Below are 26,358 nucleotides of genomic sequence, written 5' to 3'. Positions count from 1 at the left end.
GCCTCCACTGGGCTGGCTGGCACCTAGGAGGGATGGATGTACTAGCAAACAACCAGCCGAAACCACCACAATGGGGCGAATGAGAGGAGAGCTCTATCTACCGGTAGTACATAGTAGGCCGAGTTTGTAACTAGTAGGTACCTGCCAACGTGAGGTTGGGAGGTATAGGTATGGATCCGTACTAAACGTAAAAGCACATGTGTGTCAAATCAAACCTCACATCACATCAGGTAGTTGTGCGGCCAGGTACGTGCACCAAACTACGAGGAAAAGTACTACAAGTATGTATCTTTTTTTCCTCCCTACCTAGTAGGTACTAACGTAAGTCGGTAGGAGGATCCTCTTCTTTCCTTTCCTCTTTGCTAACTTATTTCCCGTCTCAGCTGCTTTCGCGCGCTTTGTTTCCGCTAGATCCTCGTGGACCCTTGCACCGATCGACCACTCATGGAGGCTGGACTGGTATCTACCTTAGTAGTTTGTAGCTTGTCCCGAGAAAGTACCTTGAGGCTAAGGAATAAGAATTGAGTTTCAAGCAGTTAAAGCTACCTCATCACTTGAGAAACCAAGTGTCATAGTAACTACGTGACGATACATCTCTCGCTTTCTTGCCAAACTGGATACTAACGAGGTGTCGAAGAAATTCCCCAGGTCCAACCAAGCACGTGTCTATCATATGCTACATTCGTCGCCTGATCAATTACATTACGCTGCTACATAAGTCCTAGGCACTTTCATTCAATCTCCACCTGTTGGTTCTGCTTTCACTTCTCCATTATAAAAAAGGTACCCAGCGTCCGGTACCGAACCATGCACGAAGCGAGTAAAACGTAAAACTCGACAGGGCCACCCCCTGCTACCGGTGCCTTTTTCGCTCTAGTGCCTTATCACGTGCGAGGACACTATACGCGGTGACTCCAGCATTAAAGCGAACGAGGAAGGAGAGAGAGTCGAAATCACAAGTCAGCCTCATCATCAACGTTCAGAGCATTTATCGAAGAGTTTTTTTTTGTGGTTCCCCCTAACAAGATCCGAGATTGATGAGATTGATGAGCTCAACAAGACTCCGTTCTAAGCAACACGCATACGCGACCCTGTCGCTGTTATTTACCCGCAGGTTATACCTTGGTACTAATCAGTTATCTTAAGTCCATACCACTGCACCAAATTACACATAGTCTCGAGCCCGAAACGGTTATATGGAGACGGCAATAATGCTCGGCTGTGCGCTTCTTTATTCCCCTGCGACCAACTTGGTAGCAGTAGCCCAACGTACTAGTAGTATAGCTCTATAACAAAGGGAATGGACTTATATACGAACAGCTGGCCCTGGTCGTGTTTCCTTAGCTTGGTTGTCGTGGTTGGTTGGCTACATTACGTGCGATTTTGCTCCCTCCAATTCCATCCCGCCACCCTTCACCCTCACTCAATCCATCGAGAGTTCTCGCAGCACAATGCTTTGTCACAACAAGATACAAGCCAGCAGCGCCAGCTGACACCGTCCAATGAACTTGGCACTGTAGTGTATCGTCTCCACGCCCCCTTGATCCTGTGGCGCCGGGTCCCATGCTGACACGATAGGTGGTGCTTGTTGAGAAATACCTACCTAGACGGGGAGTATAAACTAAACTTAATCTTCCTGTGTATTCATGCATACTACGTTGTACTTCCTTGTCGATATCGCATATACATATTGTTGCCTGTCCCGCGTGCGGCACATATTTCTTAGTTGGTTGTGATCTCATCCTTCACAGCACCAATTGATTATGTACGAATATGCACATACATATTAGACCTAGGTACTAGTTAGTTCCTGGCTATAGCCTGGTTTTCATTATCATCGCCGATAGGCTTCGGAGACGGCCGAGAAGGGAGGTGGGGACTTGGATATCCATTCGTCCAGTGACATGGCCTCCCCACTAACATGCTCTGCCAAGCTACTACCAATATCAACCCGAAAGTTTCTTACCGACACGAGACTTCATTCTCACCAATCCCAACTCGGTATAATACCACGGATCGCTCAGCTTAAGCCCATGTATGGTTATCACAAGCCTATCTGGCCGACTATCAGATCAGATCAGATCATGCCAGCCATCTTGTGCTCCAAGAACCTCGATACAATCAAAACTCAATCAATGGCAGGCGTTGCAAGTATAGTTTCAATAATATATAAACTACCTATATGATTGATTATATGTAGAACTCGCAACTACATGTGGTTGCCCATCCTGGTCATCAAGGTTCCCTCCCCTAATTAACAAGCGTCTCTTGCTTCCCCTACCTAGGCTTTCCATTTGCCCATCGGTTTTCGTTATCCCCAGTTGTGGCCAGGGCTGGTCACACTTATACAGTCCATTAAAAACGCCGCGCAATGTAAAGATTCTAAAAGTAAAACAGCCCAATGTTTCGTGTTGCTCTACAAGAGCGCCATGAACTGCGCGCCACGCGCTGAATCAAAATAGAAGAAAATGAAGTCTCGTTAATGGCGTCAAAGTTGCTCTGGTGGTCAGAGCGTTTAGTACTTGGCCGAGTATCGTGCTGCGCTTGGCGAATAAGGCAGATCATAGGAGCTGGACTGAGCATAGGGATCCTCCGAAAATACAGTCGCCCTTCGGTCTTCCTCTGGCAGAAGCTCCTTGACCTCCCAGTTGTTCATCCTTGTGCCAACTGAAAATTCAAGATCTTCCTTGGTGATCGAATCCCAGTACTGCAAAAATATTAGTAACTGACCGCAGAGTTTCCGTGTCATATTTGACATACCTTGTAAACCATCATTACACCCAGCAAATTGCAAACTGTCGCAAGGAACAGGCCGTCAAGATAATGGCTGATAGCGACACAGATCTTTGAGCTGAAAGCGTAGAGAAGGACCTGGCCAGTCACAAAAAAGAAGATGCCAAACGCAATATCGCCAAGAGGCCATCGGTCCTGCAGTGTCCTAGTCACAAGCAGAATTTGCATGGCCACGTACACGAAAAGCTGGACAGCATTCAAGAGATAGAGAACGACGAACAGTCCAACAGTGTTGGTAGGTCCAAGTCCAGCCCAGCTCTTGAAAGTCGCGAGAGAAACGAGGAAGCTGATGGCGAAAGCAGCCAAAGAACAGATGCGCATCATCCATACTGACAGAGGAGTTCCATCTTCATATAATTGGAATCCAACAAAGCCATTGATCAATAGACATGTGATAACTGCACTGCTAAGTCCATTCTGCACACTGACAAAGTACGGATACGGGTCGCTTCCCGGAGGTGCAACACCAGCGTCGATAATGAGAGACATAGCAGTGAGAAGCATATAGAGGTAGAAGAAGCTGAGAATCTCCTTGCGACCAACAGCGGTGAACTTGCTACGGACGTGGAGAATCATAATGACGGTCATAATGAGCGCAACAATGTGCATCACCGACGCAGCGCCTTCGAAAATGATGGTGTTGGCAAGTTCGATATTGCGTGCATAGCATTCTGGCTCAATGCCGGTTCGGCCAGTGGCTTGGAGGGTAGGCCCAACGGAAGCGCATAGTGGCAGAGGTGCCGTCTCACAGATCCAAGTGAAGTCGCCGAAGCCAGACATGATGGGCGAGTAGAGATCACTCACTGCTCGATTGTTGTCGCAGGAATTACGAAAATCCAAAAGTGAGCGAGATTGCGGGGAACGATGAATCGAATATCGCGATAACGAGTGGCAGAGCGATTGTCGTCGAGAAGATCGTTTATGTCGTCGTATCGATGTCGTCGAGTCGTGGAAACCCCTCGGCGCGATAATCAGTCGCTGACCCAATCCTTTCAATTCGTCCTCGACGTTCGAGGGCGAATATTATGAGATATCCCCAACTACAAGGGGTTCAAATTTCGATCGGAATGCAATCACAACCCTTAACTGCGTAAAAAGGGGAGTGTTTCGCTCGGTCGGGTAGCAAATGTCTCGTCCTCGACCGATGGCTCGTCGGCGACCCCTTTCTTCGACCTGGCGGCTAAAGAACTAACCTAGAAAACAAGAGAAGAGACAAGAAAACTGGTCGGGTCTAAAACACCAAGAACGAAACGGATACGATGCGATGCGACGACTGCGATGATTTAATTCGAGTGGTCGAAGCGAATGTGTTGCCTGCCTCTGCTACGCTTTAGGCTCAGGCGAGAGATGTGAGTGAAGGTCAAAAGAGACAAAGTGGAGCGAGCGGAGGATCTCGTTGCTGTGCCGTTGTTGTGGGAAAGTGGCAGAGGTGGGGAAGTAGAGGCGTTTGAAAAGTGGCTGGTGTATTATATGATTGGCTCGTTTCTTGGCGTTGCTGTAGGGAGTGCATCGTGCCCTGTCAAGCCTGTTCGCCAGTGATATCCGATATCCCGGTAACATTGGATGGCCAGAGCCAGAGCCAGCAAAGATACATGACCTCGGTTACATCACTAATTCAAAACATTTTAATTGATAGGGTGGTGTCAGCAATACTGCTTCCTGGAAAGCTTTCAAGTAGTTCTACCGAAGTTGAGTTTCCCGAGATATCACCAGTCAGTTTGGTGGATACCCTAGAGCAAACCCTATATCATATTTTGGCCTCCATTTCACAAATCTATGGCGGCATAACTAGGTTATACGGTGTAGTCAGATGCAGGGACGAGATTAAATCATCAGAGAGTGGCTTTTTGTGTAACCCAATGACAAGTGCTCAAGCCACAGAAAAGTTGGAGTGCAAGTTGTGTACCATGATAGAAGCTTCAAGTTATTGCATAAGTGCCAGCGAGTAAAAACACACCCAGGTCACCGTCGAGTCACATGGAGTTTTTAGGCGCGCATGTTGTCTAACCATAATGCCACCGTATAAGCATGGGGTTGGCGCTTTTGGCAGAACCCTCTGTTGATTGTGATCTATTCTAAGAGTCATAACTGACGTCCTGCGCGTCCGTCTATATACAGGCGATGTTGACGCCGACGTCATGCAGAGAAATCCGATGCTGGATGAACGCTGCGATATGATGAGCTTTCGGTTAAGAAGCCCGATACATCGTGAAACATGCTTCATTGCCAACCTATATGGCCTAGCAGCATCCATCACTGAAAAAAAAAAGCCAAACTCCAAGCCAAATGCGACCGACAGCCCTGGTGTCCTGATCCGTTTCCTTATGTAGTCCTATCCGGGAGGCTGTTGAACCCTGGCCTATTTCTTTCCTTCCAAACGCCTATGCCATGCGATGCTGTGATGCAAATCCGACCCCAAAAATCTAACTTCATAAAAAAAAGGACGCAATGACCCGTGAAAAAAAAGCGAAACATACTTCAGATGCCGAGTTGAAATGGCCTCAGAGCTGAGGCTTACGCTGTGTTGTGCGGTAAGATTCATAAACGATCGCAGGGTAACCCTGGCATCCCTAAGACGGGTAGTGTCCCTGAGCGAGTCCGTGAGGGGGGAGGTTCTGGGGGTGACCGCGGTTATAGACCATAAATTCTGGGACAATACCAGTTCGCAGGTCGTTTCGTCGTCCCAATGGCTGATAGTGCATCTGTGTCGGGGGAACAGGTACAGCGAGATGATATTGCTCAAGTGAGGCCGAAGGTGGGGGACACAAGAGCGTGTTAACATGGCGCACAGGTTTGTACGGGCTAGGTCGCTGTTGCAGGAAGACACTCGGCGAGTTAGAAATGGGAGTGTGCACCATAGGAGTGTGAACAGCCGATGCTTGGCCGTATGCCTCAGCTAGAGGCGATGAGTTGAAGGGGCCCAGACGTCCAGGACTGTGCTGCTTGTTTGGTGTACCATAGTTAACAGGTGCCTGAGTAGGAAAGCCAGCTTGCGCCATGGTGACACCCGTTGTTGTGGGAAGCGATTGCTTCTGCACCATAGCGGCGGGGCCTGATGGGTAGACTGTTGACATGGCACGCATACCGGTCTGCAATGGAGGAAGCGAGACGTGAACAGGCTGGGCAACCTGCTGCGTAGGTTGAGGATACCCGTTGACATTGACATTGCCGCTATTGAAGGGCGTCAGTGAAGGCTGGGTCTGAGGCTGCATCTGGAGCTGTCCGGTCATGACAGTGAGATGGGGCACAGGTAGCCTCGCCGGCTCAACGATCCCATTGGGTCGTGAGTTGACAGCCTGGACCATCGCGGCAGCTGGAGCTCGTCCAGGAGGAGCAAGTCGCTTCGCGGGGTGTTCCATGATCTCTTCCTCGGGACTTCGCTTCCGTGAGACAGGGAACTGCAGATTGGGCTTGGTAGCCAATGGAGAGACAGTGTTCGAGTGGTATGCGGACCAGTTCTGGGAATGACTCGAGGTAGGTGAATAGTTGGTCGTTGTAACAGCCGGAGTAGGGAGGCTGGCGGCGGGCTGCATCATACCCGTCGGTGAAGCAACAGGCGAGTGATGAGACTTGTTTGTTGGCGAAGGAATATGAATCGGGGATGCTGGCAATCGCACAGCTCGCTCGTAGTACTCGTTGAAGCAGGAAAGCTTGTCCAACCAGCCCTCCCACTGTTCCTTTGTAGCAACCAAATTGTATCGCATGTTGCTCAGGAACTCCACCTCCATGACATGGATCTCCTGCACATGGAAGCTTGACACTTCGGCCCAGGTCTTGTTCGTGTAGGTGTTATCATCCAAGACTGTGGCAAGGTCAGTTGATGTCTGACACCCTTGTTCGACTCATCACTTACATTTGTTCCCGAGCATGAGGGCCACAGTCAACAATCGATATTCACTGCCGGCGCGACCCTTGATTTGAGGAGTTGACATCTTCAACCGGTAGATGAACAACAATGCCAAGAGGATGACATTTTGGGTCACCTGTGTCGTCGACAAAACGCTGTACACCCACTTCCGAAATTGATCGTGGGGTTTGGCGAGAGTCGGTAACCGAGGAATGAGGGCATTGGGGCCTCTGACACGAATCGATTCGGCCTGCTTGAGTTCCTCAATCGATTCGAACCAGAACAGGCAAGTCATCTATTCCAATTAGCATTTTGTGAACTCCACATGTGTTTGAGATCGTATACCTGAGCAGCGAAATCGGCGAGGTTTCCACCTGAAGGGCTGATACACTTGGGGATTTGCAGGCTATGATAGACAAGCGACTCGGACTCGTCCTTGCTCCCTGATGCAGTCGATGTAGGCGTTGAAGGCCTGATGGTCTGTCCCAGGGCTTGTGACTCCGCTGAGATTGACCCATTTCGGTGCTGAGAGACTTGGGAAGTCGGATGTAAATTAAGCTGAGGTTGTGCAGGTTGCGTCGATGGCTCATGCTGGTAGTAATGGTTATATGTGGTTTGCGGTTGCGGTTGCGGTTGCGATTGCTGTTGCTGCTGTTGATCTTGTTGCTGCGTGGGATATCTGTAGTATTGAGATGCTCTCGCATCGGTTACAGGAGCTGTAGGTCGAGCAGCCTGAGGCACTGCAGCAGGATAGTTGTGAATAGCATGATTCTCCCATGAAGCCAGCTGGGGCTGAAAGACAGTGCTCATTTCGTCAGTCGGGGGAGTCCTAAGCCCGTTTCGCGATAACGGAATGTTGTCGAATCGAGAATGCAGCTTTGGCAGTTGTATGCTTGAAGGAAAGCTAGGTTCCCGGCTGCCTGAGCCGTGTGGAGGTGAAGGAGGAAAGTTCAAGGTCCCAAGCAATGTACCAGCCGACATGGAGGCCTACACGTTTCGCCTTCTTGTTGTTGGGCGAGGCAATAGGCGCAATCGCCAGATTCGAGGTTAATTCGGGGTTGTGTATTTCGTGAAAGCTTCACACTCTCTCAAAGTAAGCCCCCACTGCGTCACTGCTTGTTGACCTATTGTGCCAGCAAAAGAACAATTGACTTTGCCCCGCAGAAGCTTTCATTCGTTTGATATTTGGAGCCAGGAGGTAAAATCGGCGAATGTGTGCCAAGAATAATGTGGTCTACCTATAGATAGAGGGCCAGTGCCATATTCGACTGTCACGGGCTGGCAGTGTACTCGCAGTAGACCGACTCAAAGTGAAGAAATTCGACGGAGATCGTTCGTTTCCTGGATGGCAGAGTGATTGTTCGTTTGTGAGATCGGACAGCGAGGACAAAGCTACTAGGAAGATAGCTAGTATAAGCTCGCTGCGGTTGGAGAGCTGTTGTTCGCTTGGAATGGGGATGGAGGTTGAGTATGGTCTTGGAGGAGGACTCCCAGGCGAGGAAGTTTGGATAGGTAGGTAACTAGGAAGGAATAGAAGAGAGGAAATAGGAAAAGGAACAGGAAATAGGAAAAGGAAAGAAGAAAAAGAAGCAACAACGGAATGGGCTCAGTCAGTCCATGGCTGGTGGTTGTGTGCGTGTATGTACAGACAGTCCTGTAAGGTAGTTGACTTCCATTCACTTGGATTAGACTTGGTAGTCTCGTTGTTCGTCAAGCAAGTGTGGTTCTCTCTCTTAGACACAGCCCAGTGTAGTATAGCGCACTTAGCGTACAGTACCTACTTTACCTAGCGTAGGGAGTAGAAAGTAGGGGTGTCCGTCCCCAGTTCAAACCTACCTAGGTACCTATCCAAACCCAGCCAGCCCAGGGCAGTCCCAGTGAAGTGGAGCCCCCTGCTCTCCCACTGATGGATGATAGCCCCGTTAAAGTACTTGATCTCACCACTGAACCGACTAAGGTTTAGAAGTACCATCCTTGAAAGTGAAGCCCTGGATCAGACTCAGACTCAGACTCAATGGGGTCATGGGCTACTGTTCCGTTGGCCGAGAGTGAGTGTATGTACGTACATTTGCATATGTACTCTTTCCGTCATTCACACTCTTTCATTCACTCGCTCACTCACTCACTTACTCATTCATATTCTCAGACCTCAGACTCAGACAAGACATTGCACGCGCACACCCGCCCGGCCGTCCCTGGGCCAGGTTGCGCTCTGTGTCCTGTGGTACTAGCCGGGCATGTATGGCTATACTTGTTAGTTCTCAGACAAACCCATACAAAGCCCGGTACCACCGACATGACAATCCTGTGTCGACCATGTCGCGAGCCTCTACTAGACCTGCTATTACGGACTAGACCAGGGCCATCGTGGCGCTCTCCAGCTGACACCGCACTCAGCGACAACCCCGGTTTCCGTGAGGTGAGGTGAGGTGCTTTGCCTTGTGTTAGCTCCTATCCATTATTACGGCTATCACACGCCCATGGCCTAAAACCCACACGCCCCTCGCTCGCCGCTAAAACTCTCAAGTTTCCTCCACTCCTCTCCAAGCTCTATTGGATCCAAGCCCGCTAGACAGCGGAGTCCTGGGTGCTGGAACCTACCATTCATCAACTGCGTTCTAAGCCCCCAGCTCAATTGTTAATGGAGCATCAAATTCGTTCAAAGTCGCCCCTGGAACGCCCTAGGGGTCGCCCGGTCGGTGCCGTGCTCGAAGCTGTGGGCGGGCCTTACGGGGGCCTTGTAAGCGGCGGCGGGACCTTGCTCAAGGGATACTTGCGGTATTGGTTTTGATATTAAGATGGGGACTGAATGTAAATGGTGATGACGAGAGTGAGACTCGTAACGAAACCTGCTTAGCTAGGAGGGATATAAAAAAAAAGGCGATAGATGAGTGCGTCGTTCCTGAAAGCCTTGTGAGATTGACCTGCACACCTCTATGCACATGTTGGATCCCTCTCCGCCCATCCCATGAAGCCTGGGGCTTGTACCGTATGCGAGATCCTTGATATGTAAAGATGGAGGTTTCGACAAACACAACCATTGTGGAGTGTCTTCCGAATCTCAATGACAGTTCATTGGGCACACGTCGGTTTAGGACTGGTACAAAGCCTATCATTCATCGGCCCTGTACGGACACAGTACATAGTAAGTTACAGTGCTGTTGTTCTCTGTACTGTAATAATTTGTGTTGTGGACGGTCATATCAACCTGAGTTCAACTCCGTATTTCCCTCTTAACTCTTCATTGTGTTGCATGCTCGCTTGTCCGACAAGTCCTCAGCCATCCAAACAGATGGTGTGTCGGAACCTTCACTTATTTGTACTTACCCAACCCGCAACAGTGGTGCAACTCCATCTTTGAAAAGCTGCTTGCCTCATGAGTTGTCCGGCAATCATGAGCTTGAACAAGGAGCCATGAGCCATGCCACGGCGCTTACTCCACTACTATTCCCTGCTTGACCTTTTCAGGAACGTGAATGCGGGAGTGTAGGCCGCGTGTAAATACTCACCAGGTTCCCTACCCCATTCATTGATGATACCGCTCCGTTCTCATTCACTGTTGTGTTGTGTTATGCTGTGCAGCTTGTGCAGTGATGACCTTTGGCTTTGGTTGGTTTGGGATCGGCTAGACGTGTTTTTAATATATTGAGGCGGCAACCATCGTTAGATTGCTAGACAAGATCAGTCCTGGTTCAGGAGAATAAACGCACCAGAACTTCCGGCACGGCATGGCTGAGAAAGGAACGAAAATGGTCCCAGCTTTCAAGCCCCAGGGCAATAGCAAAGCAAGGAATCAAACATAGCTGTCATGTACCCCCACAACAAGGGACAAGTCCGTTCCCTTCCAAATGGGATCAACACCCATTCGCTGAGAGGCGACGCAAATCTGTGCCGCTCGTCGAACTATTAACGGCTAAAGTAATTTTCAGCGTCTTTGTCACTCAGCATGCGAGTGCGAGCACTGTGCTTTAGATATGAGCTTTTGCTTCATCCCTGAGTCCTCATGACTTTCTGAGACACTGCAATGAGCATATTGGGATTACGGCTGTACTCGTTCTTTGGTGGTGTAGCGTTCGTAATACTCTCTCTGTCTTGTATACGGACGCAGTTGGTGGGCCTGCTGAGCCAGCGTCCCTTTGGCAGGCATATTAGGTCTCCCGGATCCTTGGTATGACGCCGAGTCGTTTTCTACAGTGCTGGACTCAAATTCTTTCTAAGTGGAACAAGGATATTGAATCCGTTTTATCGACCATTGATGAGGTACGTAGTAGCACGTAGTTAGAAGCCACCGTCTGGCCCCATCCGATAACCTGGCATTGAACGGTGGGAACCCCTGCCGTTGCGGGCATTTCCCCCTCGCCCTGAGGTGCTGGACACAGTGGACAGCGCCATGAACGGAGCCCAGCCCGTCATCACACTTCCAACAAAGAGAGACTAGGGATGATGATCCAAAACTCAACCGGGGCAACCCAGAAGTGACCAGTTAATTGTTGACGGCACCGAATCTGCATCTCGCAAACCTCGAGCTGTGCCAGCCAGCCCAACACAATACCGGCACGTCCGCGCGCCAAGTAGTTGAGTTAACTTGTAGCACTAGCAATCGACACATGGTCCAGAGTCGGTTTGGATGCCTTCTGACAAAGCCCTTGTTAACTTGTTGCAGGCATACGTCTGTCTGTCTGTTCTTCGATCGACCTTTGCACTGAAGGGCGCCTGGTTTCGCCGAGATCTAAATGCAGTATGTACAGAAAAAGTCGTCGTCCAGACCCTGTGGTGCAGGAGGCTTATTGCCGTTAGGAAGTAAGTCAATTGTGCACAAGCCTGTCACTGCATTCCCTTGGCTGCAACCTTGCTTGACCAAAAACAACTGGCGTGTCCAACAGGCACCAAAGAGATGGACAAAGCTTGGTAGCGGGCTGCGAGAATCAAAATTGGCGTGTCTAATTTCGTACAAGGAGGCATAAGAAGACGATTCAGTAGCCAGCTTGAGTGATTGCTGCGTGCCGGGTACATGCATATGGACGTGAGTAGCCTTGTTGTGTAATTCGTGACAGAGCCGAGGATTTTTCTGCTCATGTTGTGGCCAAGACTCTTGTGATGCTCTCTTATGATCTTGCCAGTCAAAAGCATGCAAAAATTATTGATGATTTCAGAGGAATCTTTTGATATGACATCGACCAGGCTGACAATAGATCATCATGCAGGTCATTCGTCAACACTATCATGGCGTTCATCATCGTATTCTCGACCTCAGGTTCGGGTCATTCTCAGTTGTGAATACTAGTATATGCAAGTCCAGGCCACTTTGGCGCAACAGAGAAAGTTCCCTTGCACACTTCGCCAATGAGAGCCACAGTGGCAAGGGAACGAGTGACTTGTCTCGTCTCTCTTTACTTTTTTCTTAGTAGCCGAAAGCTCGAGATGCTATCTCCGACAGCTCGGACAAGATGTGCAGTGCATACAAACCTGTAACGCATACTGGTAAATCATTTGTAACAAGGCAAGCTTACCTGATTAGCGATAGCTGGCGAAATCGAGTACGTAGGCATGTGGGCTCGGTACAAAAAGATGGTTGTATCCCGACGCGTGCCTGCGGTCGTCTCGTATGAAGAGCAAAAACCATGCCGCCGCAGCCTACTTTTCTCGTATGTACGTAGGCGCAAAGCTCGCGCAGAAGAAGGTGAAGTGGGTGCTGTGATGACCACTCGAGTGCATGCGGATAATCAATCTAGAAAATGAACGAATCAGTACGGTACAGAACCCAGCCAATCATAGTGAGTCACTTGCGACAGGGAAGCTAACCTTGGAGATTACCCTTGCTTTCCATTTTTCTCACTTTGGCGCAAAGGAGCAGCAGGGACTTTGGCACAGGGATGATTGGTTGGATGTTTGAAGGAGTGAATCAATACATGTAATGGATACATACATCATGAGACAGTGACAGCAGACAACCAAGCGGATGTATGTATGTCAGACTTGCAAGCCAAGATGTAAGATAATTTAGTTGGAGGACGATGAATTCGAGCATGGAAAAAACACCTTCCATTACCAAGTTTGTACATCTTCTGTCGGCAGGAGGCAGGCACATACTTAGGTAGGTACCTTAGTACCCGGGGTCTAGATGGTACCTACTCGTACTCCGTATGCAGTAGCAATTGCCCCATTGTCTTTAAACTTCCTAGGGGGAAAGAAGATATGGGACCACCAAGCCAAGCAACTATCAGAGAAGGGAGTAAGGATGGATATCGATAGAGAAACTTTTGGTCGATCACTTCTGAAGGCTGTAACAAAATTTGATACACAATGCACCTCAAGAATGAGGCAGCATCAACATTTTTAGCATTCGGTACAAGAAGGAACGACGCCTGCGACGTGTCTCTCGTATTGGTATTGGGCTTTTCAGCATGCGTCAACACTGCTAAGCATGGTAAGATAAGATACCTCAGGATCGGTATTCACTTTATGGATGGCCGATGGATGAGGAAGGAAAGCAGACTTGATTACTGCCCTTCCCTGGAAAAGGCAAGTGGGAGGAACGGTACTTCTTTCACCCTGACAGTGCTATGATTGGCTAGAGCATCTGCAATTGTAATACCTGATGGCCCTCGGGCTTGAAGAATAAACCGGGACCATTTGCATTGCATTACAGTCATCATCAACGAATTTACTATCATATATTGGGAAAAGCTAACAATTAATGTTACTCTACCAAATACTCTTCTAAATCGTTAAGAAAAAGAAAAACCTCGGAGTTCGCCCAGATCCTCAGTTGCAATTCCACCATTATAAGGTATCTACTGTACCTCGACTCTTCAGGTTCTGATCAACGCACCCCTTGGCAGGGAAGGAGGCATCGAAAACCAAGACACCGGCGCTTTCCCACATGTGTCATTGGCTTCCGTCTACGGAGTAACCTCACCACCATTGGATCCCTACCTCTACCTTAGTACGGATTGTAGCCAGCAGCTGTTTCTTGACGACTGAGAAGTCCTGTCGCTTGTCACTTGTGTACCAGTCAGCCGCCATTCTCATCCCCTCAACACTATCAGAAACGACCCACCATGACCACCTCATGCCCACCCATGGGTCTGTCTGTACTGGAGGCATTACAAATGGTGTTGGAGACGATACCTAGTTCCGGTCTCATCTTCTCCCAGCCCGCCATGTGATGTGTGTACTTGCATCAGCAGCCACGATGCGAAGAACCGATTCAATCGTCATCCGTACACACATATACATCCCTATATCACTGAGCCACAAGAAATACTTTCAGGCTTGAATTGATTTTGAAGATAGAAACCAATCAGGCGCTCTGACCATATCGACATTTGGAGAGCTTGCAGTGTCTGTGGCAAACACAGGAAACGCAGACATACTGGCAACCAACAATCGCAGATACAGTGGAGTCATGGACTGGCTTGGGCTTGGTCCAATTTACTTTGTTATTTTGCATTGTGATATTATTTGACTCTGCCTGACTGAAAACACAACTGCGGCTCTCGCTCCCCGGTGTCGACATTATGCCACTTTTGGCTGAGCCGCTGCTGCATCCTCCGCTGCACCCGCCCTCAACACTGCATTGTTGAACAGAGGCCCTGATGACATATGTTCGGTTCCAGTCTTGCTCCTGGTGTTGGAGGGGTGGGGTTGAAGAGTGTATGGTCCTTTACCCAAACGTAACCAAACTTGAGTTGATGAGCCCGCCGAGCATCTTTCAGAGACAGGCACATTTTGATATACGCCAAGGGCTCAGGTGCTCCGCCATCATTAACGATACACTCGACGAGGCAATCGATATGTGCACTCAAGGCTTGCCGTGCGGCCCTTCCACTGAGATGCATAGGTGATCTAAACAACGCAGAGGATCATGCTCCGAGACAGGAGACCAAGGGCTGTGCCAAATAATCACACTTACACATCTGCCACCCAATCATAGCCGATCATCATTCGCTGTTGGCTGACTCTGAGAATCTCCAACAGCCTCCGCGTCTTTTTTAGCTTTTGAACTCGATAAACCTATTCCAGCACGGCCGCCTACTCACCGTCAAGCATCAAATTGGGGGCGCCGTCTTGCCTGTTGATATTCATAGTCCAGCGCCAACCAATACTGACATCTTTTGAAACTACGAATTTCTAGCTCGACAGCGCCAGCTCAGGCGCCATCTTGGCACTTCCATTATCGAAAAGCTTGCCTATCCCTGCAAATTCGAAATGAATGGGAACGCTGTGTGACACCCCCAACCCAAGGATTTTCAGAGACAAGATGCCTCAAAGCGCAGCACTTGTTTAGGCACATGAATCCGTCCGACTACGGCTACAGAATTCGCCCCGGACATGCGTCCACACGTCTATCATTGAATCACACCATGGTCGCGAATACGGCATTCCAACTTGTCGGCCCCCGACAATTGATAACACCCACAGGTCACACACGTAGCGGTCGGTGATCCGTGAATGCAAACGAGGCCAAGATTGAATACGCAACGTTGATATACACCAGCATCGTACCTCGCCAGTGCCTTGTCATCGAATTTTTCGAGATCACGCAAAGACGGGTCGTTTCATCGTGTCTGGTTGGTAGTGTCAGTCTCACGCGGGGCTCTTATTGGCTCGTTGCCTCTCTAACTTCAAGAATACAGCTTCATGCGCACCGTAGACTTGGTGATATGTGCTTAATTCCCGCCTACCACCACAACCAACCACCCGGCCTCAAATGAGAGTGATCAGCTAGACGCTTGTGGCCTGGTAGTCTGGCTGGTCTGGTCCCGTCATCTTTATCATAACCTACCACATCGGCGATGATCCATTATATTGATAGATGATGATAATGAGACGGTTAGCAGATCGAAGCCTCTTGAGAAAAATTGCAACAGCATTGTGTGCAAGAGCACATCCTACAGCGCAACCTTGAAGTCGGCCCTGCAAATACGGGTCCAGATATAGAGTACTTGCCTTGAATCAACAGACAAGGCGGCGCTGAAGGTTTCCGACACCTCCCCTACATGGAGCTGTAAAGTCAACATCCTGACGAAAGATGATGCTCTGCAGCTCTATCCATGAATCAGGTGGCTCACAATCCACAATGACAAGGTCTCAGTTGGCCCTGGTTCGCCATGAGCAAATACCACTCCAGCATCATGCTCCGCAGTGCAACTTTTGCGTTCGGCGTGGAGAGACAAATCGTATCCACTAACTTATTACAGATTTGCCTTCATTAGCAAGCCACTCACTTGGCTGCTCAAAGCCTGTTGTCGCGACGTTCTCCTTATCACTCCACGCCCCTCAACATGTACGGATCTAATTATTTGATTCAAGCGTGAGGAATTTATGATGCAGGGATGCCCAGACCCGGTTGAAATCCCACGCTTACATCCCCATCCCCCATCACTAATTGCTGCCCCTACTGTACATGTACGACCTACAGTCCAGTCTACGTACAACTTCGACGAGGGCTTTTGTAGAGATGAGGTTGCCAGGGGTCTGCCATCCCCTGCTTCGCTATTGATTAACTTTGACCTCTTGTTGGCTCAACATGACTCTTGCTCGGCTGGGACACATGCTTTCTCCTCACCATCTTGGCGTTATTCCTCTCAGCCCTCGGGTGATGATCAATTGATATCTCTGGAACAAAGGGTAAGCCGGCAACATCACTTTGGCCGTGGCGTTATTTGAAGCCCGACGGTGATCTTCACTCCAAGTTGCCCATTATTGGACTTTCAGAGCAGTCCAGGCCATGCCACGACATATCATAGTTTGGGCGAGAGCTCAGCCTCAATTCGTCGATGGCACTCCGCGACCGTTTCGTAAGAGTTGTTGCGTGCCTTTCGACAATTAGGCACCTATACATAGTATGTATGGCTGATAGCCCCTGTGTCGACGTTGAGTTTCGGTACTACCTAGTCAGAGGGTGGCATCATCATCGCAGAAGGGGCACGATGGTGTTCGCCTCTACTGTCTTGGTTGGTATCCCTACCGTGATCGAGGCTGACCTGAAACTTTGGTCAAGAGACTCGACTTTCCAGGACTTTCTTCACTGTTGTGTGCCTCACAGCAGCGTCTGTAGAATTCACCGGACAAGAAAGCTGACGAGGTATAACGGTTGCACGGCTTCAAAATATACGGTGGTTTCGGTTCGAATGCTCATCATGTCGTTGGCACGCCTGTTGAAATCACAGGGTAGGTGACGATGATAGGACATCCCTGTATCTCTGGGTTTTTGAACTACCCGGACGGGCCAACTAAAACCGAACTTTGGTCCTCATAATGTCCCTCCATTCTGGATTTCGCAAGAGATTTTCACGCTCACGTTCTTTTTAAGAAGAAGGGGGCAGCTGAACAAAATGTGGAGGGTGTTGTGTATTTTGTTCCCTTATAGCCGAAGCACAAGTGCGCCTACATCATCAACCAATGTGAGGAAGAGCGTCTCAAGGCAGCTTCAGTCAACATATTTTGCTTGTTATTTGCCTCTGAAAGAGATGAAAGACACCAAACAAGGGGAATAGAGGGGTGGACAAGGCAAGATCCGAGGGGCCCTGGTTCGAGTAGGGCGTCAAGGATCTAAAACCACAAGAGGGAGAGGGAGCAAGAGGCCCATCAATAGCAGCCATTGGCCTCTCATTGGTCCATGCAAGCACTTTACGCGCGGCGCGTTCATCCGGCGTTTAGTCCTGACGGGGAGACTCATACCATGACCCGAGCCAATTCTTTCCCCTCCCTCGCATTGGCTTGTCTTGCCTTTGCCTTGGTTTATTATACGTTTTCCACTCAAGTATGTTACTGTTCTGTTTTGGCTCATCGGAGTGATCTGTCTGATATGATCTTTCGTCGAGAACCACGCCCCCGTGTCCACGGTGGTTCTGTGCGCGGCGTCAGCATTTACTTCGTTTTGTTTGCGGGGCTCATATTCGCTCGAGCCTCGTGCAGTTAATTCTTGAGCGGGGTCGGAGACTGGCTGAGCTGGGCTGGGCTGAGCTGAGCCGAACCGCATTGAACAGGGCTCAGCTGTGGTTGCGGCCGTGGCCAGGGCTGCGGCGGATGCGGATTTTCCCTTTGTTATCTCGTGTGTCAGTTTCAAGAGCACGAGGTGTATGCAGTACACGACTCGCAGTATTGGCATGTGTCCATTTCAAGGCCTCCCACCGTAAGGCTTACCGATTGGACAAACTACCAGTCGACTCATTGGGGTTTGTTCCCGCAAACTGCATATTCAAGACTGGAACGTCCGTAGCCAGCGCTACCACTTGATAAGCCCATGCTCTCACAGACCCTGGAACTGGTGCTATAGCGTTTCGTTGCCTGTTTGCCTTCTGCATTCGTCTCAAAGCCCTCTCTGCCTTTGAATTGGCACTTCTCTGCGCATCATGCCCCAAAGTAAGCCAAGTGGCGTACCCAAGGTTGATGTTGGCGTGTTGATGCCTGGAAAGATCGAAATATCAATAAGCACCATCTTTCATATACTCTAGACAAAGAAAATAGACAGAGAACAATCTATTCACGGAATTTGTGTGGTTCTGTGACTTGCTAGGATATCACGACTTGTGTCATGGGCTTTCATGGGAGGACTCCCGCTTCAACACCTGGCAACTAGACAGGCACCGGCCGGAAAATAGGTGAGTAGAGGTCTTCTGGCCGGTTGTGTTCATCAAGAAGGAAACACTTGGATCTCACCCGGAGAATCATGCATCGTTGGGATTCAGGGTTCGTTACGTTTGACCGATGCTGCAATGAGTGGCACCGTCAGACTTCAGGATACTCTTATGTCAGTAGAAACATTTGAGACATAAGCATATTTACGACCAGAATGGCTCATGGCTTGAATTATGCTCAGGCCCGCCGTAGGCGATGTATGCATGGAGGTGTGATATCAAATCTGATGGTGCAAGACTATCGACCCTGGGTTTAATACCACTTAAGCCAACTAATACCTTTTGACCCCTGACAGTGATCAGAGTACCTCAAACTGGAACAGCATTGAGATTGAGTTAGCGACGGTTAGGTTTGTGTATGTATATACCATGCTGGAACACGCTCCGTGAGGTTCTAAGAATGACACAACGTTCAGCACAATTGTTTCCGCTGATATGGTGCCTGGTATTGACAAGTAAGTAGCATCGGTGGTACGGCCCTTCTCTCGCCAACCTCTCAGGCCGAACCTGAGTTGCTAGCAGAAGAATGAAACCGAGCTGGATTAATACAAGAGAAGGAAATGGAAAGCGAGGCATGCTGGAATCCAAGATCATCTGGCACAGGCTGATGGTGAAGTGGGATATGCAATGTTGTGAACTGACCTGCTTTTCAACGAAAGTCGATGATAACAGTGAATGAGTCAAACATAATGAAAAGAAACAGGAACAAATTCAGTGTACTTGGGTATATGCGAAGGAAAATCTTGTCGTGACAACGGAAACTTAAAGTCAACCGCCATGTCAAACTTTTTATTGAGGACGTCTTCTCTGAGTCAACACCAATGCTCAGGACTGCTCATCCACTGAGCCCATTAATGGCTCTTAAGAAGCACTTGGTGGCTGTATACTCACAAGCATAAAGAAAAGGATTGATGAGATGGATGGTTTGTGGACGGACTGCCACCACACACTTCATGCCCACACTCCAAGCAGGCATCACAGCACAAACCTACACCAGATGGTGACACTGTGTAGAATAGAGGCAATCCAAGAATGTGTAATAATATGCATTTTCTTGAGTTTGACCGCGAGAAGTGATGCTATTGTTGATTGTTTCATCGTCGATATACGAATTGTATAAGGTCTGGATCGAACTTTGCATATCCACAACCTGGAAGGAGAGTCATTCGGTACTGGTACACTGTTTCTTTTGCGTTTGGGAAGTGATCATCGTCATTTCGATTATTTTCATCCGGTTTGATAAGGTGTTTCATGAGTCCCTGTCCTCATGTTGATGGACTGTTTGGTGAGCATAGACCGCAAGACCTGGTTCTAGTCATGGCATATGAGAGGTATTTTGAATTGGTAACTCTTATGGCATTAGAGACTATAAATAACTTTACTGGCTAGACATATGAATGGTCAAGTTTTAACACAACAAGTTATATCTTTCAAGTACCGTGAAGTACCGTGTGTGGAACTGTCAGAAGGCTTACGGTGCACTGAATGATCTCATATGAAGCACTAATGAATGAAGTCAGCCCGCTATAGTGAAAATAGAAGTATCAGACTCATATAGTATATCTGTATCATGCCGTTGATGTGGTGCTCATCCCTATCGCTGCTTCACTGAGGGCCGATATGCACAGGGCCTTCACCTCGAGTGTCCCAATCAAGTCACCACGTGTATGTTTAGACAGTCAAAACGTTTATGTTCTCGAATGAGGAGATTGTCGTAAGGTGACAAGGATATGTCTGTCAGAGGTTTAATATGAAGAAGCCCTATAAGCCCACAAGGCGGATGCTGATACAATCAGAGTCACTAACATGGGCCATATCGATATCTGAAACACACCAGGAAGCTTTTGCCCAACTCCAATAACGATCTCGATGCTGATACCTGGCAATGCATTAAATGCTTCACTTACTCGACTCGTCTCAGGTGAGAGTTGGTCATGATATTGCAGGGCAACCCGCGCGTTCAACACAGTTGAGAGCACGCTCTATATCTAACAATATATGAGAGACACAGCAACCGGGCGACATTGGCACATTCGAACGCCTTATGTAGGAACCCGTGTTGATGTTTTATGTTAGCCCTGCAAGTGCAGCCTTACAAAGACATCTCACCCAAAGTGCAAATTGACAAGACATAATAATATTTGCTTGAGTAAGACGAGAGAGATATTGCCAACTCATCAGGAACCTGCACTTTACCGCTGAGTACCAGTCTCATGAATAAAACAAAGTCGCCCAGTCAGTTACCAGCCAGCAAATGACAAGACTGGATGAATGTCACAGAGGCGTGGGTAAGTGAGTGAGTGAGTGAGTGAGTGAGTGGTCGGATCCGCGGCATTGGGGGACGGACCCTTTGTAGTGTGACGTCGTGTGCATAAACCGGGGGTGTTTACGATGCAGATGCAGTGAGGAAAGACTCTATCGTATTTGGGGGGACTAATAGGATCAAATCCTCAAATCCTGCTTCGCCTCGTTGAGGGACGGCAGATGCAAAAGAGACATGGCATGCGTGTTATATTGCTCAAGAGGCTTATGCTCTTGCTCTGGACCTGATTGATTCTCTCGTACCAAGTCATTTATTCCTTCATTCGGCTACCAACCAATATCTCCCCGCATGTTTATCCCTCAAAGAGATCGACAATATCGTCTAAGCCACTGACCTGTAACTTACCGGTCTGGGGGCATTTTACTCATAAATCGACAGTGTCTCCCTCGGATGATCTCCATCTCCCCCAAGAGCAATTGTCAATTCCTTTCATCGTGATAGCCCCGTCGTGTTTCCGTCTTCTTGTACGTCATAACCTACCTAGTCCTCTTCAACAAGGACATCCCTGTTAGGTCGTTTATAAGCACCAGCACCAGCACCAGAAGCACAGCACAGTAAAAAATACCAGAGTCTTCCAAGTGCTTAGAACACAAATTCCAGTTAGTTTCTTGCTGAGTCGTGGGTCCTGCTTCAGGTACAATCCTTACAGAAACCCCATCTGGCGCGACTGAGGGCTGACTCTGACTCTCTCACGTTAGAACGCTGGTCCTTGTCCAACAGAAAGAAAATTTGCTTCAGATCACCAAGTAGCAACAAATAAAACCCAATCGGGCACAAATCTACCGCTGGAGTTGTGCCCTTAGCGAGACTTATATAACACTTGAAACTTCAATCAAGTGAGACATACACACATACATATATATACGCCTACGTATACATACGCACGCATACAGATCACTGCCGACACTAGCACTAGCGAGTCTTGGCCCATCATGCAGAACTCTCCTCGCTCTGGATCCTTTGAACGTCGCAGTTCTGTCCATGATAGAATGCCAAGCCCATCTCCCATCCGATCGCCATTGTCCAGGAGCCGTACCCCTTCGCCCTCTCGTGGTCGATCACAGGCACCTCGTGGGAGACCTTCGTCTCGCATGGTATCACGCTCTAAATCACGAGGAAGACTCTCGTCTCGATCAAGCTCACGGTCGCCATCTCGTCGCTCCAAGCGCAGCGACAACCATCATCACCATGGGCTCTTCAAGACTACGGCTGGCCTCCTAGCCGGTATTGGTGTCGCTGCTGTTGTAGCCCACAAGGTCTGGCCCAAGGGTGTTCTGTACGGTGATCATGAAGACTGGGAGCATTCTTCCAAGCATCACCGCTCAGACCGACCTCACCATCGTCGCCGCCGCTCACCTGAGAATGGTGAGCGTGTAGTTGAGCGAACAACTCGACGTCGTGGCGATGCTGTCTACTACGAAGAGGTTGATCGCAGGCGACCTCAGAACTTTGAGCGAATGCCACGGCCTGAGTATGAGAGGATGAGGCAGCCTGCTGAGCGATTGCCATATCCTGCTGACGATCACTATGTTCAGGCCCAGCCAGTCCATGCTGAGCGGAGGAGGACCGTCGTTCAGCCTGCTCCTATGCACCCTGAGTGGTGACATACATAGCCTGACAATGGGATGGCTTTTCCTACATTTATTTATTTATTCTGCTGTCATTCACGTCTATTGGGAGGGTTGAATGGAATTGAATTGTACTGCAACGGAGTTGGTTGAGTGTTTTTTTTTGACAATTTTTACGACTTTTATGCTACATGAGACAATGATACGGCGTTCAGATACACATGGGACTGGTTTATAAACATGTATTTTCAAAATGTGTTCTATAATATGCGTAATTCTGAGACTGTGCCGTGCAATCCCGCGCAAGAGACTCCCCAAAAACCAAGCTTGCCGACCTATATGCGTATGTATCATGATCCTTCCAAGTCAACTCGTGTTTGGTATATACCACATAACCCACCCAGGGTGGTTCTGCACACGTCAAATGCTCGATGCTGGCGAGGACGGCGGTGAACTGTTGGGTAGACTCCCTGTTGTCTCCTTTGGCGCTGTTCTCTCCACAGCATCCAGCCAGCCCTTGCCGGCGGTACGTCTCACAAAGGCCGTGTTGAGGATGTCTCCAAAGTACCTCTCGCGACGTGTAGTTCTCCTCTCGCCCCCTTCCATAGCTGAATATGCACTGCGCGTCGTGCGCATCCTCTTCCGCTTGCCCCCCTCGCTTAGGAGGTTACTCAACTTAAGCCGCTCTTGCATCAGGGTGTTGTCAAACTCCACGATCCCGCGTACCCATGGCGCCACGTCTAGGACGATGAGTTTTGTGGTCCTGTCAAACACTGATGGGTCAAGATAACTGGCCGCCGACAACCTCTCATTTATGGCAATAGGATCGAATGCATACGCAAGGTCCATGCGGCTCAGCGGCGCGGTTTGAGGCTCAAATGAGTGGTCAAGGGACTCAACCACTCGCTTCTCTGTGAGTGGTTCGAGGAGTGTCTTGGGAGTGTTGAGTGTGGGTGAAGCATGCATAAGGCTTTGCCTTGATAGGGATTTGAGAGACAAGGAGAGGTTGACGCTGGGCGAGGACTGCATCACTTTGGGGTCTGCCTCAAGAAGACGGCTTCCGATGATGAAATCGTCTCGCATCTTGACTGGTATTTCAGGCAGTTCCGCATCGATCATCTCCTGAAATCCGATCCCTAAAGTGCCGCTTGTCAAGAGATCTGCATCGCTCATCGAGGTGCAGAACTCATCAAAGGCTGTGAGCGCCTCAAGCCTCTGGCTTTCTTGCGATACTTGTTGAGAGACACCATCGGCCCACGATGGCAAATCTAGGATAGTGTCCCACTCGCCCATATCTAATGCCCAAGAATCCCATGCCTGTTTCATTGCCTCCTCTTCTGACTCCAGTGGATCAGGGCACGTAGCAATCAGGTCACGGCCAATCCAGCCCATGCCCTTGCAGTAAGTGTCCTCACTCAGTACTCGTACTACATCGCCGTTTTCGTCAAGGTCGGTCCCTTTGGGCCATCGCAGGCAGAACCAGTCGAATCCTCCCTTGCGATCCCCGACCCCGATCTGGCACCAGTAGTTGAGCTCTGTTAGCGAGGACCTGAGGTCGTTATTTCTAGACTTGTACAAGGTTTCAACAGCTGTGCGTCGTAGAATGTGCCCTTCATTAGCTGCGGCGAGAAGACAGAGGTCGACAGCAAGATCCATAGGTGGAGGTGCGAATCGGAAAATGCCATGGAGGTTAAGGCTCTGGAGAGGCACCATGCTTTCGTCGTTGCAGGTCATGATGAACGGCCGTTTCGATTGTGCCATCATTCCCATCAATGTTGCCCAAAATTGCTTGTCTTCCTCGTATAAGACGTCAACTTCTTCCAGCAGAATTAATGACTGCTTCTGGCTCTTAGCCGAGCTGGCTTTTGTTGTTTCGGGCAATTTCTCCTCGGTGGGTTTCTTGGCGGGTGGTTTGGAGACCCTCGACTTTTGGAAAAAGGCAGTCATTGTGCCTTGCTTCCCTGACCTCAAATCCCGAGAAGTCTCGTCTTCGTCCGTGGTTCCGGAGCCGGGATCTGCGCGGTGTTGCTGAACAAGGTGGTTCCGTGTCATGTCGCCAACCTTCTCCAAGATATCCTTGCCACTTCGTCTACTTGCAGAGTTGATTTCGAATATTTCGAATCCCAATTCTTTTGCTATTGCGTAAACTGTCGCCGACTTGCCACTCCCGTGAGGACCACTGACAACCACGGCATTCGTTAGTCTTCCCTGCTCCATTGCCGAGTTGCCATTTCGAACGACTGTCTTCTTCAGTAATCCTGAGCCGGCAGGTGCCCAATCGTCCTCGTTCTCAGAGATCTCATCCATCGCGTTTGCTTCCTCTTCGCTACTGACGATAAAATCATCCAGCTCATCCTTCTTTCGCTTCTTCTTCGGTACTGCTTTTGTTTTTGACTTTCCCTTGGTTACTGTATTATCGGCTGTTATAGTTACAGACTGAACTTTCAGTGTTTGTAACCAGTCCCTTAGTAGGAAGGCCTCTTTTCCAGCCTGGAGAATCTCTGATGCTGCAGCTGGAGCGTATTTCTGCGTCCAGGCCAGAGATTCACACGTTGATCTATCGTATGCAGAAAGGCTATTCTCAAGCATTTCGTATAAACGGCTGACTGCCGGGTGTGTTGTTCTTGCAGAGACCTCGGACGTGTCGCACATCATCACATCGTCATTATCTACGGTGCTGGCCATCCGTAGGGTCCTGAGTTCTGACCGGATCCGTTTTTGAAGTTTTCGTCCACTTTCGAAGTACCGGCTAGGTGTTCGTAGTTCCTTGGGGACGGGTTCAAAATTATCGTGATTCCTAGGCAGTGATTCTCGGAGAACAGCAAGATCCATATTGGCGCAGAACCTGTCCAGCACAGACTCGTCGGGGGTGATTGTGACAGTAGAGCCTTTGGACTTTTTATCCATATGCTCCTCGGACGACAATGAGGCAGGATTAAGTTCGAGATCAAAGCCACGGACATGAGCCATTCCCTTCGCTGGCCACAGAGGCTGCATAGCCCCGGGCACCCTGGTTACGCCAGTCTTGACGCCAAACCGCGGGGGTTGCTTGTTCACGATAAATGGGTTGCGAGGCTTTTTAGGAGACATTGGCGTGGACATGAATACAGTCTGTCGTGCCGAAGATGGCTGTACTTTGGAAGCAGATTGGCTTTCTGTTTTCGTGTTTTGCTTTGCCTTTCCAGTAAAGAATGGGTGTGTAGCCTTTGACATATCCTCGATTTTGGCCATGCAGTCCTCTTTTGCCTTCCTTCCTTTTCTCTTGGGCGGTGTTGGTGGGAACAATATCTTGCCTTCCAGGATCTGGGTTATCTTATCCCCCATGTCTTTTCGATTGGCATTGTCACGTCCATATTTCATGCACACCATTCGAGATGGAGGGCTCTTCGATTTGGGCTTTGGGGGCGAACCCAATGTCCCTGTCTTCGGGTTCCATTTTAGTACTTTGCCCTTGACATTGGGATCCGCATTGCTCGAAGGACTGGATTGTGAAGCGGGCTCGGTAGGGTTTATAGATGCGACACTGGTCAGTTCGGGTTCCAGTTTGGTAGAGACAGGCTCCTTCGGCATGATCCCAAGACTCTGCTCAATAGTCGCGTTCGAGTTGCTCGAAGCTACATCGCCCTGGCGTTTTCGTCGTGGTCTCTTCGGTCCAGGCGCATCATGTGGGAGGGACGCGTCGGCCTTTCGACGTCTTCTACTGGGTTGAGTCTCTGGAACTGGCTCAGCGTCTTCACGAGGAGTTTCGCTGCTCAAAACTTTAGGTGATGGTTCTGCGCTGTTCGGGGGGTTGGCAACGTCGGGAGCAGGACCCTTAGCAAAGAAAGGGTGGACTTTCTTCACCTCAGGTTCCCTCATGCCTTCCTGGGCCATCCTCTCGACCAAGACTGATCCCATTGATGCGTCGAAAGCTGCGAGAGTTGCGGTGTCAGCATGCAACGAGCTGGAGATTTCGATGTCCTAAGCACCTTTAAGCTTAATGTTAGACCACCATTTCATGAATGTAACACCGGAATATGGATTCTTGGGAAGGCAAAAAAAAACAAAGTTTAGTAGAATTTATGGTAATAGAACAAAGATTCCAATGCGAGGCGAGCCTTTGTCTTGATGCGAATGAACTGAAAGCGTTGCCCGTGGATATAGTTGAATAAAGAGCTTAGCCAGGGTACGCGTTAATGGAAA

The 26,358-nt window shown here is 49.3% G+C and overlaps 5 protein-coding genes across 5 annotated transcripts; 2 read left to right on the top strand and 3 right to left on the bottom strand.

Annotated features, from left to right (window-relative positions):
* Positions 1-2,515: 2,515 nt before the first annotated feature.
* FMAN_07821 (uncharacterized protein) lies at positions 2,516-3,573 on the bottom strand (the record flags this gene model as incomplete). The annotated part of the gene is made up of 2 exons (XM_041821221.1): positions 2,516-2,707; positions 2,761-3,573. 2 exons carry the CDS (start codon positions 3,571-3,573, stop codon positions 2,516-2,518), a joined length of 1,005 nt encoding a protein of 334 aa, XP_041687023.1.
* Positions 3,574-5,363: 1,790 nt separating this feature from the next.
* Positions 5,364-7,621, bottom strand: FMAN_07820 (uncharacterized protein; the record flags this gene model as incomplete). Its single annotated transcript, XM_041821220.1, has 3 exons — positions 5,364-6,595; positions 6,647-6,935; positions 6,986-7,621. The coding sequence occupies 3 exons, from the start codon at positions 7,619-7,621 to the stop codon at positions 5,364-5,366; spliced, it is 2,157 nt and encodes a 718-aa protein (XP_041687022.1).
* Positions 7,622-15,753: 8,132 nt separating this feature from the next.
* FMAN_07819 (uncharacterized protein) lies at positions 15,754-15,941 on the top strand (the record flags this gene model as incomplete). The annotated part of the gene is made up of 2 exons (XM_041821219.1): positions 15,754-15,787; positions 15,844-15,941. The coding sequence occupies 2 exons, from the start codon at positions 15,754-15,756 to the stop codon at positions 15,939-15,941; spliced, it is 132 nt and encodes a 43-aa protein (XP_041687021.1).
* A 5,599-nt stretch (positions 15,942-21,540) lies between these two features.
* FMAN_07818 (uncharacterized protein) lies at positions 21,541-22,212 on the top strand (the record flags this gene model as incomplete). The annotated part of the gene is made up of 1 exon (XM_041821218.1): positions 21,541-22,212. The coding sequence occupies one exon, from the start codon at positions 21,541-21,543 to the stop codon at positions 22,210-22,212; it is 672 nt and encodes a 223-aa protein (XP_041687020.1).
* A 384-nt stretch (positions 22,213-22,596) lies between these two features.
* FMAN_07817 (uncharacterized protein) lies at positions 22,597-26,175 on the bottom strand (the record flags this gene model as incomplete). The annotated part of the gene is made up of 2 exons (XM_041821217.1): positions 22,597-26,087; positions 26,145-26,175. The coding sequence occupies 2 exons, from the start codon at positions 26,173-26,175 to the stop codon at positions 22,597-22,599; spliced, it is 3,522 nt and encodes a 1,173-aa protein (XP_041687019.1).
* Positions 26,176-26,358: the final 183 nt, after the last annotated feature.

Source organism: Fusarium mangiferae (assembly GCF_900044065.1).
Source record: "Fusarium mangiferae strain MRC7560 genome assembly, contig: FMAN_scaffold012, whole genome shotgun sequence".
NCBI lineage: Eukaryota > Fungi > Ascomycota > Sordariomycetes > Hypocreales > Nectriaceae > Fusarium > Fusarium mangiferae.
Note: the sequence above shows the minus strand (reverse complement) of the source record. Positions and strands in the feature narration are given on the sequence as shown.